The 27474-nt window shown below is 40.6% G+C and overlaps 1 protein-coding gene across 2 annotated transcripts in view; it reads right to left on the bottom strand.

Moving 5' to 3' along the window:
• Positions 1 to 27474, bottom strand: part of SPOCK3 (SPARC (osteonectin), cwcv and kazal like domains proteoglycan 3) — a 320500-nt gene that overhangs the window by 187470 nt on the left and 105556 nt on the right. The window contains exons 3-4 of one of the 2 annotated variants that reach the window (XM_001507312.4): positions 7394 to 7402; positions 7253 to 7298 (exon numbers count right to left, since the gene is read on the bottom strand). In XM_001507312.4, coding sequence (XP_001507362.1) covers positions 7253 to 7298; positions 7394 to 7402 — 55 coding nt within the window. The remainder of the gene's footprint in view (positions 1 to 7252; positions 7299 to 7393; positions 7403 to 27474) is intronic. The other variant, XM_001507350.4, reaches the window with a different exon arrangement.

Here is a 27474-nt window from a genome sequence, read left to right as displayed (position 1 = left end):
GTATGCAGAGCACTGTACTGAGCATTTTGAAGAGTGAAATATAGAAGAGTCTGTTTTTGCTCTTTTAGTAATGGTATTTGTTAAACCCTTATTATGTACCGGGCAGTTTACTGAGCACTGGAGTAGATACTAGATAATTGGGTTGGATAAAGTCCATGACCCGCATAGGGCTCACAGTCTTAATCACCATTCTACAGACAGAGGTAATTGAGGACCAGAAAGTTAAGTGACTTGCCAGAGGTCACACAGCGGACAAATGACAGAGCCAGCATTAGAACCCAGGTCCTTCTGGCCCCCAGGCCCGTGCTCTATACACTAGACCATGCTGCTTCTCAGAGTTGGTAGATACGTTCCCCGCTCATAATGAGCTTACAGACTAGAGAAGTAGACAGACACTGATGCAAATAAATGAACTGTGTCTACTGCTGTGGGTTCACGGTGGGGGGAATAAAGAGTGCAAATCCAAGTGCGAAGGCGACACTAAAGGGAGTGGGAGAAGAGGAAATGAAGGCCTCATCAGGAAAGGCCTTTTGGAGGAGATGTGCCCTTCAATGAGGCTATGAAGGTGGGGAGAGTGATCGTCTGTCGAACGTGACTCGTCGACTCATCTCTCTCATTCCATCCACATGATCAATCCGTCACCAAATCCTATCGTTTCTACCTTCACAACATTGCTAAAATCCATTCTTCCCTCTCCAACCAAACTGCTACTATTCTAATCCAAACACTTATCCTATCCCCCGCCTTGACTATGATATCTGCCTCCTCGCTGACATTCTGGCCTTTTGTCTCTCCCCACTCTAATCCATACTTCATTCTGGGACATGGATCAATTATCAACAATAACGTTGGTCTCCCCACTCTTCAAAAACCTCCAATGACTGCCCATCTGTCTCCACATCAAACAGAAACTCATTAACATTGGCTTTAAAGCATTCAGTTAGCCTGCCCCATCCTACCCACACCTCACAAATCTACTACAGCCCAGCTTGCACACTCTGCTCCTCTAGTGTCAGCTCACTCACTGTGCCTGATCTCATCTATCTCACCAAGGAATCCTTTGTCACATCCTCACCCTACGCTGGAACATTTGACATTTGCCCCATCCCCAACGCCACAGCACTTACGTACAGATTAAATTGTATGCTTTAAATCATTTATATTAATGTCTGTCTGCCACTCTAGACTGCAAGCTCATTTTGAGCAGGGAACTTGTCTGCTAATTCTATTGTATTCACCCAAGTACTTAGTATGGAGAGCTGCACAGAGTAAGCAGTTGAAAAATACTACTATTACTAATAATAATGTTGGTATTTGTTAAGTGCTTACTATGTGCCAAGCACTGTTCTAAGCACTGGGGTAGATAAAAGGCACTCGGGTTGCCCCACGTAGGGCTCACAGTCTTCATCCCCGTTTTACATATGAAGAAATTGAGGCACAGAGAAGTTAAGTGACTTGCCCAAGGTCACACAACTGACAAGCGGCGGAGCCAGGATTAGAACCCATGACCTCTGACTCCCAAGCCTGTGCTCTTTCCACTAAGCTGCTTCTCTACTACTGGTTGAATGACTGAAGTAGGGAGTGGGCATTCCAGGCCAAAGGCAGGATGTGGGTGATAGATTGGTGGTGAGATAGATAAGACTGAGGAACAGTGAGTAGGTTAGCATTAGAAAAGTGAAGTGTGAAAGTTGGGTTGGAAAGCAGTGAGGTAAGATAATAGTAATAATGATAATAGTAACATTACTATTATTATTATTAATTAATAATAAACAGATAATAATTTTCTGTTTGATGTAGATGTGGATGGGCAGCCACAGGAGGTTCTTGAGCAGTGAGGAACTCAACACCTTTGTAGAAAAGTGATCTGGGCAGCAGAATGAATAAATACAGAACACTTCATAGCCCGTCAAAGGGCAGGGAATGTCTCTATCTGTTACCGATTTGTACATTCCAAGTGCTTAGTACAGTGCTCTGCACATAGTAAGCGCTCAATAAATACTATTGAATGAATATCTTTATCTGCTTGCTAAAAAGAAAGGCATGCCTTTCTCTATGAAGACATTTCCCAAGATCCAATATAGAGAAATATCTTACTTCAAATTGCTTCTTCAATATCATTTCCTTGAATTAAAAATAACCTTTAGAGAACAGAAATATAAAGAAAGCTGGTATTCTGTGGAAGCTGAAATTTTGTAACTGCCATGAAATTACCTCACAAATCAGGAACCAGAAAAATTGAGATTTTGGGAACTATCAATGGCCTTTTTTAATAACTTAACATTTAAAAAAAGATAGAATATTGTTATTCTTAGCATAAAGAAGCCCAGAAATTAAAGGGCAAGGGAAAAATCAACCCAGTGGTTCTTAATGTAGAACTGATCCATGAAAGGTGGAGTACATTCATTCATTCATTCAATTGTATTTATTGAGTGCTTACTGTGGGCAGACCACTGTGCTAAGCACTTGGAAAGTACAATACAGCAATAGAAAGAGACAATTCCTGCCCACAATTGACTCACAGTCTGGTGGGGGCGGGGGGCAGGGGGGACAGACATCAATACAAGTAAACAGACATCAATATAAATAAATAGAATTATAGAAATACACATATATACACATAGGTGCTGTGTGGTATGGTGGGGGGTGGGGGGGAGCAAAGAGAGCAAGTCATGTTGATGCGTAAGGGAGTGGGAGCTGAGGAAAAGTGGGGCTTAGTCTGGGAAAGCCTCTTGGAGGAAGTGTGTCTTCAGTAGGGCTTTGAAGGGGGGGAAGAGTGATTGTCTGGTGGATTTGAGGAGGAAGGGCATTCCAGGCCACAGGTAGGATGTGGGCCAGGGGAGACTGAGGCATAGTGAGAAGGTTAGCAGCAGAGGAGTGGAGTGTGTGGGCTAGGATGTGGGAGGAAAGAAGGGAAGTGAGGTAGGAGGAGGCAAGGTGATGGAGTGTTTTAAAGCCAACAGTGAGGAGTTTTTGTCTGATACTGAGGTGGATAGGCAACCACTGGAGATTTTTGAGGAAGGGGGGATGACATGCCCTGTAGAAAGATAATTCAGGCAGCGAAGTGAAGTATGGATTGAAATGGGGAGAGGCAGGAGGGTGGGAAGTCAGAAAGGAGGCTGATACAGTCATCCAGGCAGGATAGGATGAGTGACTGTACTAACATGGTAGCGGTCTGGATGGAGAGGAGAAGGCAGATCTTGGTGAAGTTACAACGGTGAGACTGACAGGATTTGGTGAGGCACTGGATACGTGGGTTGAATGAGTGAGCGGAGTCAAGGACGATACCAGACCTATGGGCTTACGAGACTGGATGGGAAATTTCCCTGGCAGACTTTGGGGAAAAAAGCTTATATCGTTGTCCTTTAAATTGAATATATTGTCATATCAATCTTTCCTGGAAAAATGCCATATACACTGCCCTTTGTTGCCAAGACAGCAGTTATCAATCAGCAGGGTTTAAGGTACTCAATCAGCTCTTGTGCTTCTATGTACTCTACTACTGATTCATCTCCCACTATAACCCAACCCACACCTCACTGCAATGCCAACCTACTCCCTGTACCTCAATCTCTTCTGTCTCACCACCAACCCCTTGCCCACATCCTCCCTCTTCCCTGGAGTTGATTTCCCATCATATGTGGCAGATTACCTCTAGTTCCACCTTCAAAATCTTACTAAAAATCACACCCTCATTTTTCCCATTTGTTCTGCCTTCTGCATTCCCCACACACTAAGATCTGTGTTCCTTAAGACCCCAGCCTCAAGTTCATAGCACTTAAGTACATATCCTTATACTCTCTAATTACCCCTTCAGTAATTATTTTGATGTCTGTCTCCCACTCTAGACTATGAGCTCCTGTGTGCAGTGAATGCATCTACTAACTTTATTGTATTGCTCTCCCCATAACACCTAGTACAGTGCTTAGCACAAAGTAAATGCTAATAAATACCATTGATTGTTTGATCAAAAAGTAACTTAATGAACACATAAATTTGTGCTATTTCCAGATCCTGGAAACCTCTAAGGGTGAATTGGCCACTTTAACAAGACTAGCTAACTGTTCTAAAGTACCAGCCCTTAGCAAAAATACTGTGTTTTGAATTTAGCAATGAGTGAATGTCTCGTGATCTCTTCCCATCCTGCCTCTTTGACTTTTCCACAACACTATTAGCTCAAAGTTCAGACAGGTCAATATAAAAATAGCATGGCTATGGCAAATCACATCAATGAAACAGAACTGAATTAGGAAACTGATACAGGCTTCCTATACTATTTCCTATTCAACTAATAGCAACTATTATTCTGCTTCTATACATTTTAGAGTAGAAAACGTTATCCCCAAGAAAAGTGATCCAAATTAAGGTCAACGACTACAGAAAGAATACTAACATAATACCAATTAACCTCTTTCGTGTTTAAAGGAGAACAAGAATCAGTTGCCTTCTTGCACGCCAAAATTTCAAACAGCAATGAGATTAAATGAGAAAGGAAAAAAAGGCATAACAGGAGGATTTCATTACAGGGACTGTGTCTGAAAAGAGTCTGGGTATAAGGAGGGATTTTGGTCCTAAAAGAAGTGTTACGAACATGAATCAAATTTTCCCCAGCCTTCCAGCTGCTGTTTTCCACTTTTCTTGACAATGTCCTTCTCTCACCATTCAAAACACAGGCACATTCCTTGGCTTTGGGGAATTTAACCAATACAATCTGTGATATTCACTATTTGCTGTGTCCTGAGCAGTGTACTAACTGCTTGGCAGAACACAATAGAGTAGGTAGAGATGAAGCCTGTCCTCAACAAAGAGTTTACAATGTACCAGGAGCATCCAAAAGCTGATGTAATTTTACTACATCCCTAAGGGTGGACCTAGTGTGAACCTTCTTGTTAATAAAACCGTCACACCTAAGGTAGCAATGTCTTAGCCCTTTCCAGTTGACACAATTATGAGACAAAAGGAAGCAGGGGAAGGATACCTCAGTTAGGAGAAGCAGCATGGCATAGTGAATAGAGCGCAGGCCTGGGAGTCAGGGAGTCATGAGTTCTAATCCCTGCTCGGCCACTGGTCTGCCGTGTGACTCTGGGCAAGTCACTTTGCTTCTCTGTGCCTCAGTTACCACATCTGGAAAATGGGGATTGAGACTGTGAGCCCAGTGTGGGACAGGGACTGTGTCCAACCTGATTTGCTTGTATCCACTCCAGCGCTTAGTACAGTTCCTGGCACATAGTAAGAGCCTGACAAATACCAGAATTATCATTATTAATATTATTATTATTAAATGAGATGATCCATGTTTTCCTGCTCTGCAGAAGAAAAATCAAAAGTATTCCACAACAGTTCTGAGGAATCAACTACTACTTCCGGTGACTAGTATCTGTGAAAATTAAGAATGTTTATTTCCCACCAAAAAATTATATATGAGCTAAATTGATAAAAACAAGAAGAGTCATGCTGAAAAGGTCTTTATGCTATCTACAGCATTATCTTGACAATTAATCTGCTCAAACAAAATAACACAATCTTTAATCATTCAAATAGTGTTTCCATATTAACATCCTTATATCAATTAAGTCCAAATTCTTAATTCAGTGTGTAAAGTCTGTAATTTACAATCCAATTAGCATCATTCAAAAAGATTCATGCCTTCATTAAAATTATTCTTCAGCAGATTTGTGTATGTTTTATGTATTTTAGATGTTAGCAACACTGCAATTACATTACTTGAATTTTTTCCAAAATATTCCAAAGTTTAATGAAATATTTTCCAGTATTTAACAGGTTCTATGTAAAAATCCAACCCACAGACTGCTGCAGGTTTTTCATCTTTTTTAAACTTTGGACCAAAGGTTTAAAAATGCATTTGTGATGGTTCCAGCATGCCCTAATGGAAAGAGAATGGGCCTGGGAGTCAAAAGGTCATGGATTATAACCCTGGCTCCACCACATGTCTACTCTGCTTGGCATATAGCAAGTGCTTAAAAAAAGCCACAATTATTATTATTATTGATAAAGATGTTTGATATTGAGCAGTTATTGTATATCACTAAAATAGTTTAAATTGAAACCCAAATTCTAGTACCTCTAGTAGTTATCTGGCAGATTTTTGTAATCAAATACTTCACTAGTTTACTTTAAATTATACTTAGTACACATATTTTCTTTATCATTCTCAAAAGGGAAGGATTTTTTTTTATATTTTCTCTAATTACCAAACTTCTCCTCTTCAGTGTTGGGAGTGGCCACTAGGAACTTGTAGAGTTTTAGAATTTGGATGCTCCTTATAGGATTTGTATTTTTCCGTGAGTGGATTAAGAGTATTTCTTTCAGTAGGAGAAAAGTCAATTCAGGTATCATTATTACGCCACTGTATTTACACAGCTTAGTGTTTGAATCAGAAAAGTCTGTAATCAGTGGATAAAACTTTACTACATGCTGAAAATTAGTCCCCAAAAAAATCCAATCCAATTTCAGTTGATCATCTTAAAAACATTTAGCAGTATTAGACACATGGCAATGTTTTTAAGATGACCAATTAAAAATTGACCCTTTTAAATTAAAAACAATGGTTTGCAACCAGAATTCTCTGATGATTTCTAAAGGAAATTATTAGGTTGAACTAATTGGCTATGAAATACATTTCCCATGCGTGCCTGGTACTAGGTCCTACAATATTATTTCCTTCAAGGAGCCAAGCGTTATATGATTGAATGAATGACTCTCAGTGTTGTGCCTCATTGGAAGTGTCTATGCTTCAATCGTTCTTTCCCAAATCCTTTTCTATTTTCAACTCATAAACAATACTATTTGTTAAACACTTACTGTAGCCAAAGCACTGTTCTGAGCATTAGAATAGATTCAATACAATTAGGTCAGACAGAGTCCTTGTTCAACTGATTTACCCAAATCTATCAGTATTATTATTGTGTTGGTTTTGATTAAATGCTATCCCCTGTACCAAACACTATGCTAAACACTGAGAGAGACAAAAAGATATTAGATCAGTATGCGAAAACTGCCTAGTGCCCTGGGTTCTTAGAGATTTCTGATAGCAGTGAAACACCACAAAATTTTCCCAAACAGTACTGAGGGATTGTTTTAATAGTACATGAAACAACAACTGTATAACAGAATCCACATTTATAATCTGAACTAGATCAGAATTCACCACTTATCTTGGGAATTTTGCTTTTAAAAATAGCTTTAAACAAAGTTAAACCTTGTATTTCTCATATTGGAAAAGGCAATTTCTTACCGTGATCAAAGGGTTTTCCAGGACTCCAAGTGCGAAAATAATCATCCTGGGGGGAAAATATTGAGTATTTAGTGTAGCAAAGGTAATCGTACTGTTGTAATGTCTTAAAATAAATACAAAATACAAAAACGGTATACAGACCTCTACTTCCTGCAATGGCAAGCAGCATAAAACAAAACAAGAAAAAAATTACAGTTATCAAGAGGCAACTCTGTGCTTGTAAACAATAAAAATGTCTTCCCAAAAAATTGTCATACATAATTACTGTGTCACTTCTTTCACTAAATGAAATGAGTCAGTGGTAAAATATATATTTTTTAGCATTATCCTTTCCAAAATATTCTATGCTGAGACTTTGGGCCATTTATTCTTTTAGATAAAATGCGAATAATTGCTTCATGCTAACATGCAATAAAATGGCTTACTAGTTTTCAATTATGCAGTTTCATTTTCCACTAGCACTAATTAATAATAAATGCAGCTATTACAAAACAGGTAACAAAATAATTCTGCAATACCCCATAAATTGTAAAGAGATCTTGCATATGTAATGTTACGGGGATATTTAGTGAAATCATTATGATAAACAAAATATAACTGAATTTTTGAAATAAAAGGAAAACATAATTACACCATAGATCATATTAAAGTTATTAAGTGGATTAGGTTTAGGAAACTACAGTTTCTGCACATGCTTTTTAAAAGGGCACTATGCAAATTGTGAATTCAACTGCGGTTCTTCACAATTTGGCACATACACTAGAAAAGCAAAAATATGAACCGCCCAATTACATAAACAATATCCACTGTCAAAAAAATAAGTGAGAAAGTTTCCACTGAATTGGGATCATCCACAAGTCCATTTACCACAATCTATCTAGAATAAAGTCTCAAACCTTGTTCTATATATTTCAGGACATATCATCACCCCAATCTGAGTCCATCTTTCTCCACTAAAAGGCTTTTAAAGGAAAATGAAGCCTGCTAAGTAACACCCATGAATTAGTGTCTTGTTGGAAGCAAAGCAGACTAAAAGGCAAAAATGCAGGCCAATCCTACAATTTGTCCTTTAATACCTCTAAGCAACTTATGAGCTGGAAATGTGTGTTTTATATCTTCTGTACTTTCCAATACGCTTAGTACAGTGAACTGAATTTAGAAGGTGCTCAATAAATAGTGGGTTTAAAAAAAAAAATTTTGTATTAAGTTGTCAGCTTCCACACAAGTTCTGTGGCTGGAACAAAGCAGTCATTCATTCATTCATTCAACTACATTTATTAAGTGCTTACTATGTGACAAGCACTGTATTAAGCACTTGGGAAAGTACAATACAACAATAAAGAGTGACAATCCCTGCCCACAATGAGCTCACTGTCTAGAGCTGGGGGAGGTGGACATCAATAGAAAGAAAACGATATCAATACAAATAAATAAAATTACAGGAATATACATGTGTGCTGTGGGGCTGGGAGAGGGCAAAAGAGCAAATTAGCAAGTCAGGGAGAAGCAGAAGGTAGTGGGAGGTGAGAAAATGTAGGGCTTAGTCTGGGAAGTCCTCTTGGAGGAGATGTGCGTTCAGTAAGGCTTTGAAGGGGGGGAGATTAATTGTCACATTTGAGGAGGGAGGGCATTTCAGGCCAGAGGAAGGACATGGGCCAGGGTTGCTGGCATGACAGGGGTGATCGAAACACAGTGAGAAGGTTAGCACCAGAGGAGTGAATTATGTGGGCTGGGTTGTAGAAGGAGAGAAGCGAGGTGAGGTACAAGGAGGCAAGGTGATGGAGTGCTTTAAAGCCAATGGTGAGAAGTTTTTGATTGATATGGAGGTGGACAGGCAACCACTGAGATTTTTGAGGGGGAGGGAGGTTGACATGTCCTGAATGTTTCTGAAATCTGGGATACATAAAAGCAGTCAGTATCTGCCCTATCAATGAATACCTTGTTCTTCTTCCAAACCTTTCCAGAATCCATCCCCTCCTCTCCATCCAAATGTCCACCATTCATTCAATAGTATTTATTGAGCGCTTACTATGTGCAGAGCACTGTACTAAGCGCTTGGGATGAACAAGTCGGCAACAGATAGAGACAGTCCCTGCCGTTTGACGGGCTTACAGTCTAATCGGGGGAGACGGACAGACAAGAACAATGGCAATAAATAGAGTCAAGGGGAAGAACATCTCGTAAAAACAATGGCAACTAAATAGAATCAAGGCGATGTACAATTCATTAACAAAATAAATAGGGTAACGAAAATATATACAGTTGAGCGGACGAGTACAGTGCTGTGGGGATGGGAAGGGAGAGGTGGAGGAGCAGAGGGAAAAGGGGAAAAAGAGGGTTAAGCTGCAGAGAGGTAAAGGGGGGATGGCAGAGGGAGTAGAGGGAGAAGTGGAGCTCAGTCTGGGAACGCCTCTTGGAGGAGGTGAGTTTTAAGTACGGTTTTGAAGAGGGAAAGAGAATCAGTTTGGCGGAGGTGAGGAGGGAGGGCGTTCCAGGACCGTGGGAGGACGTGGCCCGGGGGTCGACGGCAGGATAGGCGAGACTGAGGGACGGTGAGGAGGTGGGCGGCAGAGGAGCGGAGCGTGCAGGGTGGGCGGTAGAAAGAGAGAAGGGAGGAGAGGTAGGAAGGGGCAAGGTGATGGAGAGCCTTGAAGCCTAGAGTGAGGAGTTTTTGTTTGGAGCGGAGGTTGATAGGCAATCACTGGAGTTGTTTAAGAAGGGGAGTGACATGCCCAGATAGTTTCTGCAGGAAGATGAGCCGGGCAGCGGAGTGAAGTATAGACTGGAGCGGGGCAAGAGAGGAGGAAGGGAGGTCAGAGAGAAGGCTGACACAGTAGTCTAGCCGGGATATAACGAGAGCCCGTAACAGTAAGGTAGCCGTTTGGGTGGAGAGGAAAGGGCGGATCTTGGAGATATTGTAGAGGTGAAACCGGCAGGTCTTGGTAACGGATAGGATGTGTGGGGTGAACGAGAGAGACGAGTCAAGGATGACACCGAGATTGCGGGCCTGAGAGACGGGAAGGATGCTCGTGCCATCCACGGTGATAGAGAAGTCTGGGAGAGGACTGGGTTTGTGAGGAAAGATGAGGAGCTCAGTCTTGCTCATGTTGAGTTTTAGGTGGCGGGCCGACATCCAGGTGGAGACGTCCCGGAGGCGGGAGGAGATGCGAGCCTGAAGGGAGGGGGAGAGGACAGGGGCGGAGATGTAGATCTGCGTGTCATCTGCGTAGAGATGGTAGTCAAAGCCGTGAGAACCAATGAGTTCACCGAGGGAGTGAGTGTAAATGGAGAACAGAAGAGGGCCAAGAACTGACCCTTGAGGAACTCCAACAGTTAAAGGATGGGAGGGGGAGGAGGCTCCAGCGAAGGAGACCGAGAATGACCGGCCAGAGAGGTAAGAGGAGAACCAGGAGAGGACAGAGTCCGTGAAGCCAAGGTGAGATAAGGTATGGAGGAGGAGGGGATGGTCGACAGTGTCAAAGGCAGCGGATAGGTCAAGGAGGATTAGAATGGAGTAGGAGCCATTGGATTTGGCAAGAAGGAGGTCATGGGTGACCTTAGAGAGAGTAGTCTCGGTAGAGTGGAGGGGACAGAAGCCAGATTGGAGGGGGTCTAGGAGAGAATGGGAGTTAAGGAATTCTAAGCATCGATTGTAGACGACTCGTTCTAGGATTTTGGAAAGGAAGGGTAGTAGGGAGATAGGGCGATAACTGGAGGGGGAAGTGGGGTCAAGAGCGGGTTTTTTTAGGATGGGGGAGACGTGGGCATGTTTGAAGGCAGAGGGGAAGGAGCCCTTGGAGATTGAGTGGTTAAAAATAGAAGTTAAGGAAGGTAGGAGGGCAGGGGCGATGGTTTTAATAAGATGAGAGGGAATGGGGTCCGAGGCGCAGGTGGAGGGGGTGGCACTTGCGAGGAGGGAGGAGATCTCCTCTGAGGATACTGCAGGGAAGGTCCAGGCCATTACCTTACCCCAACTCAATTACTGCATCAATATCCTTGCTGATCTCCCCACCTCCAGTTCTCACCACTCCAATCCATATGCCACTCTATTACCCAGATCATATTTTTTAAAACATACTTCTGCAAACTTTCCCGAAATCCTCAAAAACCTCCACTGGTGGCTCAATCTTCAGTGTAACAAGCAGAAACTCCTGACCACTGGCTTTAAAGCATCAAATCAATTCTGTCCCTCCTGTTTAACAACTCTCTTTTCCCATTAAACTCTACCCTGTACTTTTCATTCCTAGGCGAATCTCTTCACTGTGCCTCAATGCTTATCTTGCCTGTTACTGTCTTTCATTCCATGCCCTTCTGCCTGCCTGGAACTCTCCCCACTTCAAAGACACTCAATTAGCACTTTCTTTTTTACTTATCCACTCTTCTTTCCCTATACTTCTGCTCTAACTCTTCTTTCTTCTCAAGCTACGCCTTTGACCTCTTGCTCAGGTTCTGCCTTCTGCCTGGAATTCATTCCTTCTTCACATCTGGCAGATAAGACCACTGCCATCCCCATCTTCAAAGTTCTGTTACTAATAATGATAATAATAACAATTATGGAATTTAAGTGCTTACTATGTGCAAAACATTGTTCTAAGTGCTGGGGTACAAGGTCAACAGGATGTCCCACGTGGGAATCACAGTCTTAATCCCCATTTTACAGGTGAGGTAACTGAGGCAGAAGTTAAGTGGTTTACCCAAGGTCATATAGCAGACAAGAGGAGGATTCAGGTTTAATAATGTTGGTATTTGTTAAGTGCTTACTATGTGCAAAGCACTGTTCTAAGCACTGGGGTACAGGGTAATCAGGTTGTCCCACATGAGGCTCAGTCTTCATCCCCATTTTACAGATGAGGGAACTGAGGCACAGAGAAGTGAAGTGACTTGCCTCCAGTCACACCGCTGACAAGTGGCAGAGCTGGGATTAGAACCCACATCCACTGACTCCCAAGCCCGTGCTCTTTCCACTAAGCCATGCTGCTTTTTTTGAAATCACATTCTCCTCCCTGAGGTCTGCTCCAACTGATTTCTACCCTTCCCACCTCATTTTGCCAACTGCCATTTCATCACTTCCAAGCCACCTAAATATTTAGTTATTCACAACATCTGGTAGTACTTAGGTAAATACCGTTAAATTCTACTACTTTCTCTTATCATCAATGCACTTCCGTATCTGTCTGCCCTGCTAGATTCTAAGCATTGTGAGGCCAGGATTTATATCTACTAATACTATTGTACTCTCCCAAGACCTTAGTACAGTGCTCCATACCAATATGAGCGACTGACTGTAATAATAGTTCAGAGAGCACAACCTCACAAGTTAGGTCCATCAAGAATTATGTATGGGTTTAATAAGGAAAGATGAATGTTAAATCATAAATGATAAGATGAGGGTTTAATGTTACAAACTATTCCTCTTCCTATTTCCAGTAATGACTTGACTAGATGAATCTTTAAGCCACTTGACAAGATATGAATGAAAATAAATCCCACATCAAAGACAGTGAGTTTCAGTCCTGTGGAGGTCAAGGAAACTTACAACAGGAGTATTCCTACTGATTTCCCCTGTTGAGACTAAAAATAGGAAGATAAATTACTCCAGAAGTATTCAGCTGCGTAATGTCCGTGTTCTCAGGAATCAAGTCATTTCTTTGAATTACACCCAGTAGCCCACTATTTGGCAATGCAGTCTAGCCCAGTGGAACAATGTCCTTTCTCTAAATGCCACTTAAATTAATAGGAAATGGACTTCTGCACCTGCTAAGATTCCAAGTAGTCTTCTAGAGGATTTACAAGAATACTGCACTGCTGTAATCATACAGAGACCCAAAGTATGTATGGATGACTTTGAAAAAGAATGCCTTTGCATAGAGTTAACCATTCACACCAATTGTAAAGCAGAAGGAGAGGGGACAAAGAAATGCAGTTACTGTGACTTTGGACCAACCACTTAACTTCTCTGTGCCTCGGTTCTCATCTGTAAAATGGATTAAGGCTGTGAGCCCCAGTAGGACAACCTGATTACCTTGTATCTACCCGAGTGCTTAGAACAGTGCTTGGCCCATAGTAAGTGCTTAACAAATACCATCATTATTATAACGTGGCAGTCATTGATTGGTCTAGGCCTGCTACTAGGTAAATAGGAAGAGAAGGCCACACCTCCCTCCATGCTCCATCCCCACAGGTCAGCCATCACCGGTCCCAGATTGAGCCCATCAGTGCCTTCACAAAGTCTCTTCCTTGTTGCTTTTCACAGGATCACAAAACAGTCACTAATAAAGGCAGCTGGCTGTGGGCTCAACACAGGATACAGTCCCTTTTCAGGCATGGGGGGTCACAGTCTAGTGGGAATGTGTCTACCAACTCTGTTGTACTGTACTCTTCATAGTTCTTCATACAGTGCTCTGCACACAATACGTGCTTGATAAATATGATTGATCAGGTGGAAGTACAGGTATTAAATCCCCATTTTTCAGATATAGAAATGGTGGCACAGAGAAGTAAATGACTTGCCCAAGGTCACACAGCATGCAAATAACTTGGCCAGGTCATCTGACTTTCAGGCCACGCTCTTTCCACTAGACTATGCTGCTCCTTTAACTTTTAAAGCAGTGGTATCTTTTATTCCAACTGGCAAAGATTCTAAGGTTGATTACTCATTTATATCCAAGACTTAATTCAATCAAGCAGCTATCTATTGAGCATCTACTGGGTGCAGATCTCTATCCCAAGTGCTTGGGAGAGTACATTGTAGATAGATGTCACAGTTCTCTAATTCAGTTATCACCTAAACCAGTAGATGGTTAAAGCTACAAACGGTACCGGCTAAGACAAATCACATGGGTATTTTCTTTTCCTCTATCTCCTTTCAAAAACTAATATGTTTAGCGAGCATCGACTCTTACTTAAGAAGCATACTTGTTATAAGCAGCTATTAAATTAGAATGATTTTCAATTTTAGGATGCCAAAAGAATTAGAAGATATACTGTTCCATTTTCTGTGAACTCAGGGACTCCACTATTTTTCTCAAGGACAACTGGTATTAGGTGTGTGCCTTTACTAATATTTAACATTAAGGTCATTCATGAACACACAGCTGCACAGTTGAATGAATCAGAGCTGTTTAATCTGCTGTTACCCACAAAGGAACTACAGTCCCCAAAACAAGATATTTTCTAAACAGAATTCTATTGGTCAAAATCACTTTTCCTGAACAGCACAAGACCATATTTTTGCAGAGTAAATCAAATATGCTTTTATTTGGGGGTTATTTAGTACAGAGATTTACACAAAGAAGGCCCTACCAAATGTAGACCAGCCTTGTCCTGTCCCTTTAAATCCCATTAAAATACCCCAAATAGGGAGCATCTTGGACCCATTACCCACATTCATTCAATCATATTTATTGAGTACTTTCTGTGTGCAGAGCATTTAATCTGTCTAGAGGTGCCTGTTTTTCAGATGGAGCCTCTCAAGACTGCCTCCTAGTCTGTTTGACTATAAGCTCCTCGAGAGCAGGAATTGTTTCTACCAGCTGCACTGTATGCCCCTAAGAACTTAGTAAGTGCTCTGAGTAAACTAAGCACTAAATAAAACCCACTGATGATTTGACATATGCTTGAGACAGCATAAACTGCCTCTTCTCAGTCTCCCAAATGCCCCTTGGTTGCTGTAAATCAGTTAGGATGGGATGGATGTCCTTAAGCATAGCTATTGGAGGGTACAATCCCTATGCCTCCATCCCCTAATGTTATGAGAAAGTCATCACAATTTTAAGTGGTCTGTTCTCCCTTAATTTCAGGGGAAGGACAGGCTCCCAGGAACTCTTCCTAGCATTTTTCATTTTTCCAACTCTATGCCATCTGCCTCTGAACACCCAACTCGCTTTCCATCTTGGGGAGAGGCAGGACAGTCTCTGAGGCTGAAGTAATTTAGCAGATTCTTGAGGAGGAAACCAAGAATCCCCACCTGGTTAAGGCAGCAGCTGTCAATCAGGTTGGACAGGCCACAAACCCATATACGCACTAGCTAAATCCAGCAGTTTAATCTTGATGATATTAAACACTTAATAAATATCATCACTTTTAGATTCTGCAATAGTAGCTACAAAATAAAAAGATCAGGAACAGTCCAGGTTTCACTGATGCACCCAGTTAAAGAGGAAGGGCAAGTGGATATTTGATCCTCATTTTGGAGCAAGAGAAACTGAAGCACAGAAAGAGAAATTACTTTCACCTAGTCACACACTAGGCAAGTAGTGGACCTGGGATTAGAACCCAAATCTAATCCCCCATTCATGCTCTTTCCACTAAGTCAAATGACAAAATGTACTATACTCAACAGCCTTCTGTTCCTAGTGAATAAGGGAGCAGGTCACTGTTGCTGCTAAGGAAGTTTTTATTTAAGATGTTTGGAAATGACTATACATTTCATTCTGTGGAGGCATAGCATATATTTTAGAAAATCTCCTTGCAGGACTCAGATTCAGAATTCTGGTGCTCTGAGCCTAGGGTCAATTTTTTTTTCTGCCACAATAGGTCTGTGTGATTACTGTATTCTGTTTGGAGTTTTTTTTCCCCCAAAGCACTGATGCTGTTCCACAGTCAGTCAACTAGAGAACACAGAGAGATATGCCAGAGGTGGCTCCACCCACCAACTTTAAAATTCAGCATCATCTCCAAAGGCCAAAAATTCCCCACAGGGGGAGGCGTTAGACTCTGAAGTCAGTATGTGAACTGGCATTGAAGAATTTCCCATAACAATAAGTCTATTCTCCAATTTATGTGTCAGGCCTAAGGCAGAAATATCTTAGATGCCTTCAGAAAACAAATGATTTTGTCTCTTCCCAAAATAGCCTGTTCCATAAAACCTATGTTCACTTAGATTCAAAATCTGATAACTATAATAAAAGAGATGCAAACAGTAAAAATCAGGAGGCCATCAAAGCATACAATGCTGTACAACTGACACATGGGATCAAATAAGGAATCAGTTACAGTTGGGAATCACCCCTGATTAATTTATCATTTCTAGTAGAATTAAATAATGACCAATTGTTCAATCAATAGAGTTTATTGAGCACTGATTGTACTAAGTGCTTGTGCAATAAAATACAAGAGATTGGTAGACATGTATTCTATCCACAATTAGCTTACAGAGTACTGTCATTTTCTGTCTCTGGAAAGATGATATATATTCTCTATTAAGAATATTCCATTCCTAATAATAGTAATAATATTTATGAAGCATGTACCTTGTGCTAAGCACTCTCTGTACTAAGCCCATGGGCAGATACAAGATAATCAGGTCAGACATAGTTCTTGTCCCACTCAGGGCTCACAGCCCACAAGGGACAGAAAACCATCAAGCATTCCTGATTGACAGTCTTATTAATAGCTCCATATTATCCAATAACTATCATTACCCTTTAACAGCAACTCATTTCTTAAAGGAAAATATAATTTCTGTCTTAACAAAAAGTTAAGAAATTAGGCTACAGGGAAATGTAGGTAGGAAATCTAGTTTTAGATGATCTGGAAACATTTCATCCATTGCTGTAATCAAAAATACAAAAAAAAAGCCCTTTACACCCAGAAATTATATGTTTGCATGGGTGGATATATTTTTAAAGGATGCTTGGGGTTTTCCTTAGAATTATCTATTCCAACTTGAATTTGCATTGAGCAACAACACTGGGGTGAAGAATGTGGCCAGAGAACCCCATAGGAGTATGATGTCAGCCTAACTGTTTAATCGATAAAAGGTTTTTCTGACAATAATAATAATAATAATAATGGTACTTGCTAAGTGTTTACTATGTGCCAACCATTAGTCTAAGTGCTGGGGTAGATACAAGTTAATCAGGTTGGACACACAGTCCTTGTCCCACGTAGGGCTCACAGTCTTCATCCCCATTTTACAGTTGAGGTAAATGAAGCACAAAGAAGTTAAGTGACTTGCCCAAGGTTACACAGCAGACAAGTGGTGAATCTGGGATTAGTATTCAGGTCCTTCTGACTTCCAGTCCGGCGCTCTATCCACTAAGCCCTACATCTCCCCTGTATGCTGTTTCCTAGGGCTTAACTTAATTCAGGTAGATAATAAGGCAAGCACATGATTGTGAGGCAACCAGCACCAATGGGAAGGAGTGTGAGTCAATCAGACAAAATCTGAGCCACCCTGAACATGTGAAATAATTTGTATTTATACGTATATTAAGGAAAAAAAATAATCTCTTTTTCAACTGAATGAAAACAAAGCTGCAAACATTTTGCATCACAAAGAAACTGAACTGAAGCCGTTACAAGTGATTAAGATGATGGTGATGATAAAATCATATATTTGGGATTTTTGTGTGCTCAGTGACCACTTATTTCATAGATACTGCTCATATTTTCTGATTCCTAATCCAAATCTCTATTAACAGTGTCACCATTCCTTTAAGTAACTAGGTGCCAACCGCTTTCTGGTCTGGTCATGCATTTAATGCCTACATTCAAAGCAACAGAACAATCAAATAAAGGGCAGGGTGACACAGGAAGCAGTTTGCTCTTCTCTTTACAAGTAGGAATGATTTTTTTAAAAATCACTTGGCATTACTGAATATTAATGCAACAAGAAACAGGGACAGATATAAAAATTCAGTCTAATATCTTCATAAGCTTCTCATCTACCAACTCTGTTAGACTGTACTCTCCCAAATGCTTAGTTCAGTGAACACACAAAGCACTCAAATATGACTGATTGATTCTTTTCACAATTTGGGGGGGGGGAGGGAAATGACTGCTTATATGACCAAGGCTATGAATTTAACAAAAGAGTAACTACCTTTTATTCCAACCTCCCAAGACCCAGCAGAATCAGTATATCATTCTCTGAAACTAAAGACATCACCTTTGAGGTAGGTTGTCTTTTCCAACCTCATCCCCTCACATCTCATCAAAATACTCACCCCTCTTTTCTTCCCGACCTGACTGCCATCTTTTACAGCTCACTTACCAAGGTTCCTTCCCCACTGCTTTCAAACATGTCTATGCATCTCCTATCCTAAAAAAAAAACCCACTTTCCTTGATCCAATGGTTCATTCTAATTATCATCATCTCCCTCCTATCATTTCCCTTCAAACCTCTTCAGCAAAACTCCAGTTTGCTCTTTGACCTCCTCCAACCCGGATTCAGCCACTTTCACTCAATAGAAATTGCCTTTTCTAAGGTCATTGATGTACTTCTTGCTAAATTTAATGATCTCTAACACACCCTATTATCCCCGAACATGTCAAGGACCTTCAACTTCATGGACTTGACTTCACTGACAATGTCCTCTCCTGGTTCTCCTTCTCTCTGGCCTCTCCTTCTTTGCCTTTCATAGGTTCCTCCTCTGCTTCCTATATTCTGACTGTGGGAGTCCATCAAGGCTAAATTCTAACTCCCCTTCTATTTACTATTTACACCCACTCGGATGGCTTTCGATTACCACCTCTACACTGATGATTACCAAATCTATCTCTCCAGTACTGAATTCTCGCTGTTTCTGCCATCTCGCCTTTTCTCCTGCCTTCAGGACATCTCTACTTAGATGTCCCACCAACATCTCATATCAACAGATAGCAAGAACAGAATTCCTCACCTTCCCATCGAAACCGTGTCCTCCTCCCAAGTTTTCATCACTGTATATAACATCCCTATTCTCTTTGTATCACAAGCTCTCAACCTTGGCATTATCTTCTACTTTTATCTCTCCTTCAAGGTACTCAATCTCATCAAAACCTGTCAGTTTTACCTTCAAAACATCTAAAACCAACTTTATCCTTACATCCAAACTACTACCAATATGATGCAAGCACTCATCCTATTCCACCTTTACTACTCCATCTGTCTCTTCATTGACCTCTCTGCCTTCTGTCTCTTCCTACACCTCACTTCACACTGCTGCATTGGTCATTTTCTAAAAAAAAGGTCTACGTCTCCCCATTCCTCAAGAACTTCCAGTGGTTGCCCATCAACTTTTTCATCCAGTTGAAACTCTTGGCTTTAAAGCACTCAAACAGTTCATAGAACCCTTACTTTGCGTATTTCCCCTACTGCCCAGTCTATACACTTCACCTCTCTAACCCTAATCTACATACTGTACCTCCATCTCATCTATCTTGGCCCCTATTCCTTACCCACATCTTCCCTCTGCCCCGGAACTCCCTCCCCTTAATATATGTCAGACCTTTACTCTCTCCACATTCAATGCTTTATTAAAATCACATCTTCTCTAAGAGGACTTTTCCCTGACAAAGTCTTCATTTACCCTGCTCTCTCTCCCTTCTGTGTCACCTATGCATTTGAATCTGTACCTTTTAAGGACTTGATATTCACCACAGCACATAATTAGATATCTGTAATTTGCTTTACTGTTTGTGTTCCTGCTCTGGACTTTACACTCCAATTGTATTTATACACCCAAGCACTTAATATAGTGTTCTGCACATAGTAAGCACTCAATAAACACCTTTATTAATTGATTCCATTATCCTAAATGCAGTATCTTAGTACTCCAAGAAGCTTTAGTTATATTGCTTTGGCAAGCCCATAATTTCCTAGAGAGCATCTGACTCACCATAAATGAGAGATAAAATAAAATAAGCTGTGCCAAGAAGACAGTGGCAATGTGGGCGATGTCTTAGCTGCCTCTAAAAGACAGTATTCCTGTGGAGTCTGCCACAAATCCGAATATTACTTTGTTTTTATTCCTTTAGTAGCTATAATAAAATATTTAACACATTTTACTGGAGCTAAAGAAAAAGTTCTATTTTAATATGGGAAAAATAAATTCTTGAGCAAAGCAACAGAATCATTGCAAACAAAACCATAAGTGAGGGAAAAGATAAGATAAAGACAAATGAACTGAATTACTTTAGACTGAAGGTAGTTAGGATTATAGAACATTCTAGACTGTGAGCTCGATGTGGGCAGGGAATGTTTGTTTTGCACACAGTAAGTGCTTAATAAATACGACTGAATGAATGAAATGAACAAATAAAAATGGGTTTGGCTATCTCAGATAAGGCCTGGTGTACTTTTCTTGGTATCTCCTCTGTCAATTGAACTTAGTAATGCCTTTAAGGAACACTTATTTGGGATAGGGATAGTATGTACCTGGAGGACATACTGGGAAAGAGAGGGGAAGAGGGTGATTGACAATTCTCCCAGATATTCTGTCCTTTTCTTCAGGCCCTGTAGTTGAAGAGACTCAGTAATCACAGACAAATCCTAGGGGCTTCAGTTCAGTTCGCGTACTCACCAAAAATAACTGGCTAACCTATATGAAACGTCTTCCCAGAAGGAGATTTCCTGTCTTTGTTAAATGCCTCCAGTTAGTCATCAAATCATATCTCGGCCTTCTAATAATCCTCGCCAAAGGTTTTCATGACTCTCTGATGTACTGACTGGTCGAAGGGAACATGGAACTCTACTGTACCCCAAATATGTGAACCATAAGTGAAGTATGTCTTGTTTTATGCTGTCGAGTCGCCTCTGACCCATAAGCGATGCCATGGACATTTCTCTCCCAGAATGCCCCACCTCCATCTGCAATCATTATGGTAGTGTATTCATTGAATTGTACATTCCAAGCACTTAGTACAGTGCTCTGCACATACTAAGCGCTCAATAAATACTAATGAATGAATTGAATTTTCTTGATAAAAATATGGAAGTGGTTTACCATTGCCTCCTTCCGAGCAGTAAAACTGAGTCCCTGCCCTCGACTCTCCCATGCCGCTGCTGCCCAGCACATGAGCTTTGACTCGTATCAAATCGCCTTTCACTCGCTAGCCACTGCCCAAGCTAGAAATGAAATGGATATGCTTCTGCTTGAATCTCCCTCCTGTAGGTGAGACCGGTAGAGTACTGGAAACTCTCCAGGTGTGACCCTGAGAGGGGAAAAGTGAAGCTATGGGGCTAAATTAATAGAATTTCTCAATAGGGACTAAATCCCCTCAAAATTATTAAACTGATCTCAAGGTAGACATGCAAGGATATAGCAGGAAATGGAAATGGACTGGAATGACATTAGCTTTATGAAAAAGAACCAAAATATTTTCCTCACCTTATATGGGGGATTTATCTACTTGGACATTTTATCTTTCCTAAATTTCCCTTTATGAAATATCTGCAAGTAAGCATTTCAGGACTGTAATCTTGGAAGGTGAAAGATATGAATACTACAAATTATATTTCAACATTTTGCTATTTAACTTGAACAGTCTACCAAAAGCACACTAAAAAGAAATTAAACATAGTAAAAAAAAAAGGCAATTTGGCAAGCTTTTCTTAATACTGGTATGATTTTTTTCAGATATAAATTTTTTAATTTAGTTATGTCCAGTGACATGCAATCAAAGAGATGCTATATCAGCATCAGCCAATATGTAATTGAAGGTTACCAGATATTGATATTGTTCTTAATTAACCCTGGCCCAGATTTTTTAAAAATAACATTTCTAAATTTCTATCATTAGCTATATTAATATGGATGTGATTTTTTTCTTTCAAGTTCCCACATTCCAAGCAGGTATTTCCAGGACCAAATGAAGGGGAAATTTAGCAATTACATGGTAAATTTAAGCAGACTGGAACCTTATCTTACAATTCTGGTCCAAAAAAATTCATTTTGGGCTCTGAATAAGCTAGATTTGCTGCCTACTTTGATTTCTTTCATGGAAAATTAATGGGATTGGAAGTCAGGAGGCTCAGATTCTAATCACACCTCTGCCTGCAGTCTAATGTGTGACCTTGGAAAAGTCATAACCTTCTATGCATCATTTTCCTCATCTGTAAAATGGGATAATTGGTCCTTCCTATTTCTTAATTGTGAGTTCAAAGAAGAGCAGGGCGGTAACTGTGTCTCATCTGTCTATCTTATGTTCAGCACAGTGTTGAATACTGAGTAATTCCTTGGTAAATATCAGTAGAGTGAGCAAGTTTTTCCTCACCATCATCTACTAATTGGTGCTGCATAGATCTGTGTACACCTACATGTTCACCAAGAAAACCACTTTTTTTCCCCGTATTTTATAAGAAACTACAACACTAGCAACTCTGGTCGATTGCCTCCTTATTGTTCTTGGAAATCAGTCAATCAACAGTATTTATTGAACAGTTATTGTGTTCAGAGCACTGTATTAAGCCTTTACAAGAGTACAATAAACAACAGAGTTGGTAGATACAACTCTACCAACAAGGTGCTCGCAGTCTGGATGGAGAGCTAGACAAAACAAATTATGGATAGGGCCAATGGCTAAGGATGCATACACCAGTGCTGCGAGGTGAGTAACAAAGTGTTTAAGGGGTATAGACCCGATTGCACAGGTGACAAAGAAGGAAGGACAAATAGGATGAGGAAATGAGTTAGGAAAAGTCTCTTGGAAATATAATAAAGTAGGGCTTTGAAGATGAAGAGGATGGTTGTCAGCTAGGAGTGGTGGTCTGTCGGAGAGCATTTGGAAATGGATAATGTTTGAAAACCTAAAACAAGGACAATGGCAATAAAAATTAGATTAGAAATATGAAATCAATGAGGAAGGGAAAGAGATACTCTAATCCTACTGCTTTAGAGCTCATTTTAATGGAACATTTTTCAGAGAAGGAATTTCATTAAGCATAAAGCTATAGTTAAAAGACATAAAAGGTTCTGTAGTACATGTTTTTTTTAACCCAAAGAACAGCTACTAGAATTTTAACATTAGGATGTTCCCACTATTTGGGGGCTCAATTCACACTGCTTCTCTAGTCAATCAGTGATATTTACTGAGAGCTTACTGTATACAAACCACTGTACTAAGCACCTTGAAAAGAACAATATGAAATAGTTGGTAGACATGAACCCTGCCCATGAGGAACTTAGGTCTAGAAGGGAAACATTTAAATAAATTACAGATGAGGGAAATGATGGAGTTTAAAAATACATACATAAGTGTTGTGGGCCTGAGGGTGGGATGAATATCTATCCAGTGCATAATATCTGAGCCTAGTTTCCAGTAGCCACTAAGAATCCATTTTCTTAGTAGCTTGGTGACTTGGAGAAGGAATAGCTTTTCAGAATGCCTACCTAAAAGCCCCTGCTGGATTTGCAGGAGTGCTAGAGTAAATAGTGAACTCTTTTCGAAACACTACCTATATTTGACTTCACTGGCACTGTCCTGTCCTCATTCTCTAGCTACTCGATCTCAGTCTCCTTCCCCTTGTCCATCATCTTAACTTTGGGAGCCCCTCGAGACTCAGTTCTGGGTTCTTTTCTATTTTCCATCTACATCCACTCCCTTGGAGAACTCATTTTGGAGAACTCATTTGCGCCTATAACTTAATTACCATCTATATGCCCAGACCTAGGACTCCAGCCCTCACCTATCTCCTCTGTAATCTTACATTTTCCACTTGGATGCCTGGCCAACACCTCAATCTTAACAAAGCCAAAACAGAATTCCTCACCCTCTCACCTAAACCCTTTATTCATCATGTTTTTCCTATCACTGTAGGCAACATCACTAACCTCCCAGACTCACAATTCTAAAATATTAACAACTTGGCACCAAACCCTGTTGGTGACAAAAGTTCAGTCCATATCACTAATCTCCAAAGACGCACCATGGATGCCCATCTACCTCTGCATCAAATAAAAACTCCTTACCATTGACTTTAAGGCACCCAATCGACTCTCTTACCTTACCTCATTGATTTCCTACTACAATTCAGTCCACATACTTCACTCCTCTAATACCAACCTACATACTGTACTTGGATCCCATCTATTTCACCACTGACCCCTTACTCTCAACCTCTCTATGACTTGGTACTCTCTCCCTTTCACATACAACAGACCATCACCCTTCCCATCTTCAAAGCCTTACTAAAATCACATCTCCACCATGAGTCCTCTTTTCCCGCTCTCCTTTTCCTTTCTGCATCACCTGTGTATTTGGATAAGCTATACCTTTTAGGCTTTTGATATTCTCCATTTGCTTTCCCCCCATCCCCATGGTGGTAAAAGCACCATAGTTTTCTAATAATGGTAACTAACCCTCTAGAACGTAAGCTCATTGTGGGCAGGGAATGTGTCTGCTTATTGTTGTAGTGTACTTTTTCTAGCTCTTAGTACAGTGCTCTGCACACAGGAAGGGCTCAATACATAGGACTGAATGAATGAACATTTACAGAGGGCAACACACACCACAAAAGATATGTTCCCTGCCCACTTCAAGCTTACCCACTAATGGGGCACACAGACCTAAAAAGAGTCAGCAGTAGTGGGAGCAGAAGGGGGAACAAGGATAGGGAATATAACAAATGTCCTGGAATCAAAAAGAATAAAGTACAAGAAATAACAGATAATTCTAGATTGATACAGAATGGACTGAAATTTCAGATGTCCTTTTCTAGTTCTTATTCATTGATGTTCTTTTTCTTTTCTGAGGCTATTTGCTCAGTGCTTACTTGCTGTAAATTGCTGGGATAGATACACATTAATCAGCCTGATAACAGTTACTGTCCCATATGGGGCTCACAGTTTAAAAAGGAACTTGGTTGCCACACAGAGACACTACATGGTTTCATGTGAACACAAGATTTCAGACCAATCTAAACTGAGAAATTAGGGGGTGTGAATTCTCAAAGAGTCATACATTATGGTCAACAAATAAATGTCCATCTCATATCTGTTCCTAGGCTTTGTCAGATCTTAGTTCTTTCAATTTCCCATTATTGCCTAGTTTCTTAATTTTTGTATTTCTTGAGAGCATAATTCCAATTATCAGGTCTTAAATGAAGACATTATTTAAGAAAGCATCCAATAGGTTTTCTCCCCTAATGCAGATTTTAAAATCTCATCATTCACATCATTATACATTCTAAACCTATACTTCTTTTTCCGCATAAGGATCATTTTTAGGGATCTTTAATGGCAGCTAGAATAATGCTATAAACATCTGAATCCTTAAAGTTCATCATTTTACTGATTAACTTCCATTCATTACGGTAGCACTAATAGCTCCAGTCCAATTCTGAAATCCTGCTACATGAACTCATTAAAGACTTCAAAACCAAATTGTCTATGCAAGGATTCAGATTGCAAAATGGTTTGTTTGTCAATTGAAATTAAGCTCTACCCAGATCACTTCTGTGTGCATTTGAAAGCAGAACACGAACGAATAGTATTAAGAGGAAATGTACACATGAGAATGTGAACTGCAACATCAGTTTAACTTTTACGCATTTTGACAAACACAGAAATGGGACATCTGGGAATGTTTGAAGCACACTTTAAAAACATAGGAATGTTATGTGTTATATTCTTATACCAATATGCTCCTTTTCATATCTCTCACAAAAACTAATGGGTTATCAGACTTCCTCAGAAATTGTTCTGTCAGGATCTATTCATGAGGAACAACCTGTATCCCTTGACAAAACCTAATTTACGCTCTCCACTGAGATATTTTGAATATCCCTGGATTTAATTATCTGGAAAAAAACTGTGTTCTTTCTGACTAGAAATACTGCTGATGGTTTAATTCCGAGTCTGAAGAAATTTAGTGGTAGAATCCTCCAGAAAGTGTGAAAAAATACCAACCAGACTTACCAAACTAATAATACTCATAGGGCAAAGTGAAACTGATCATTTCCTTAAGTTTATTCCAGTGACTAAATTACCCAGAACAGATGAGAAGCAAAAAGCAAATGCAATAGCCAATTTCTCCCTATGATTGTTTGATTAGTATTGCCAGTCATCTGACTCTTGTCAACAGTTCAGAATGTTGTTATTAACACTCTGAAGTAACTAAATGCAACTAAATGCAAAAACTGAACTAAATGCAAGGTCAAGCGTTTAACAATAATCACAAAAAATTGAAATTAAATGGTGTTCACAATGGTGTTTGTTTCAAACAGAGTTGGGCCCTTGCATCCATCTTGGCGATTTACAATATCGCCAAGATCCGCCCTTTCCTCTCCACCCAAACGGCTACCTTACTGCTACAGGCTCTCGTTATATCCCGGCTAGACTACTGTGTCGGCCTTCTCTCTGATCTCCCTTCCTCCTCTCTCGCCCCGCTCCAGTCTATTCTTCACTCCGCTGCCCGGCTCATCTTCCTGCAGAAACGATCTGGGCATGTCACTCCCCTTCTTAAACAACTCCAGTGGTTGCCTATCAACCTCCGCTCCAAACAGAAACTCCTCACTCTAGGCTTCAAGGCTCTCCATCACCTTGCCCCTTCCTACCTCTCCTCCCTTCTCTCTTTCTACCACCCACCCCGCACGCTCCGCTCCTCCGCCGTCCACCTCCTCACCGTCCCTCGGTCTCGCCTATCCCGCCGTCGACCCCTGGGCCACATCCTCCTGCGGTCCCGGAACGCCCTCCCTCCTCACCTCCGCCAAACTGATTCCCTTCCCCTCTTCAAAACCCTACTTAAAACTCACCTCCTCCAAGAGGCCTTCCCAGACTGAGCTCCTCTTCTCCCTCTACTCCCTCTACCAAACCCCCTTCACCTCTCCGCAGCTAAACCCTCTTTTCCCCCTTTCCCTCTGCTCCTCCCCCTCTCCCTTCCCATCCCCTCAGCACTGTACTCATCCGCTCAACTGTATATATTTCCATTACCCTATTTATTTTGTTAATGAATTGTACATCGCCTTGATTCTATTTAGTTGCCATTGTTTTTACAAGATGTTCTTCCCCTTGACTCTATTTATTGCCATTGTTCTTGTCTGTCCGTCTCCCCCGATTAGACTGTATGCCCGTCAAACAGCAGGGACTGTCTCTATCTGTTGCCAACTTTTTCATTCCAAGTGCTTAGTACAGTGCTCTGCACATAGTAAGCGCTCAATAAATAAATACTATTGAATCCATCATTCCTGTTGTTTATTTTGCCATGGATATGATATTTAATATCTGTGATAAGGATTGTCCTTTAAAAGAAACTAAAATATATTTATTTAATAGACAGATTCATGTGGATCTCAGCATAAAAAGATCTGGCACAGAAGTTTGTAGACAGTAACTTGGAGATGCTGGCAGTGAATAGTGGGGGAGAATTTGATAGATAAAAAGGCAACAAAGTAATCTGTGTGATTCAGTCTCAAATCCAACTTTTCTTGGCCCTCGGGTGATGATGCTTTTGGGAACTATCATTGGCCATCTGATCTAGGTGAAGGAATTTCAAACTTAAAACACTCAGGACTGGGGTTT

Source organism: Ornithorhynchus anatinus, chromosome 12 (genome assembly GCF_004115215.2).
Source record: "Ornithorhynchus anatinus isolate Pmale09 chromosome 12, mOrnAna1.pri.v4, whole genome shotgun sequence".
NCBI lineage: Eukaryota > Metazoa > Chordata > Mammalia > Monotremata > Ornithorhynchidae > Ornithorhynchus > Ornithorhynchus anatinus.
This window is presented reverse-complemented; position numbering and strand designations above follow the sequence as displayed.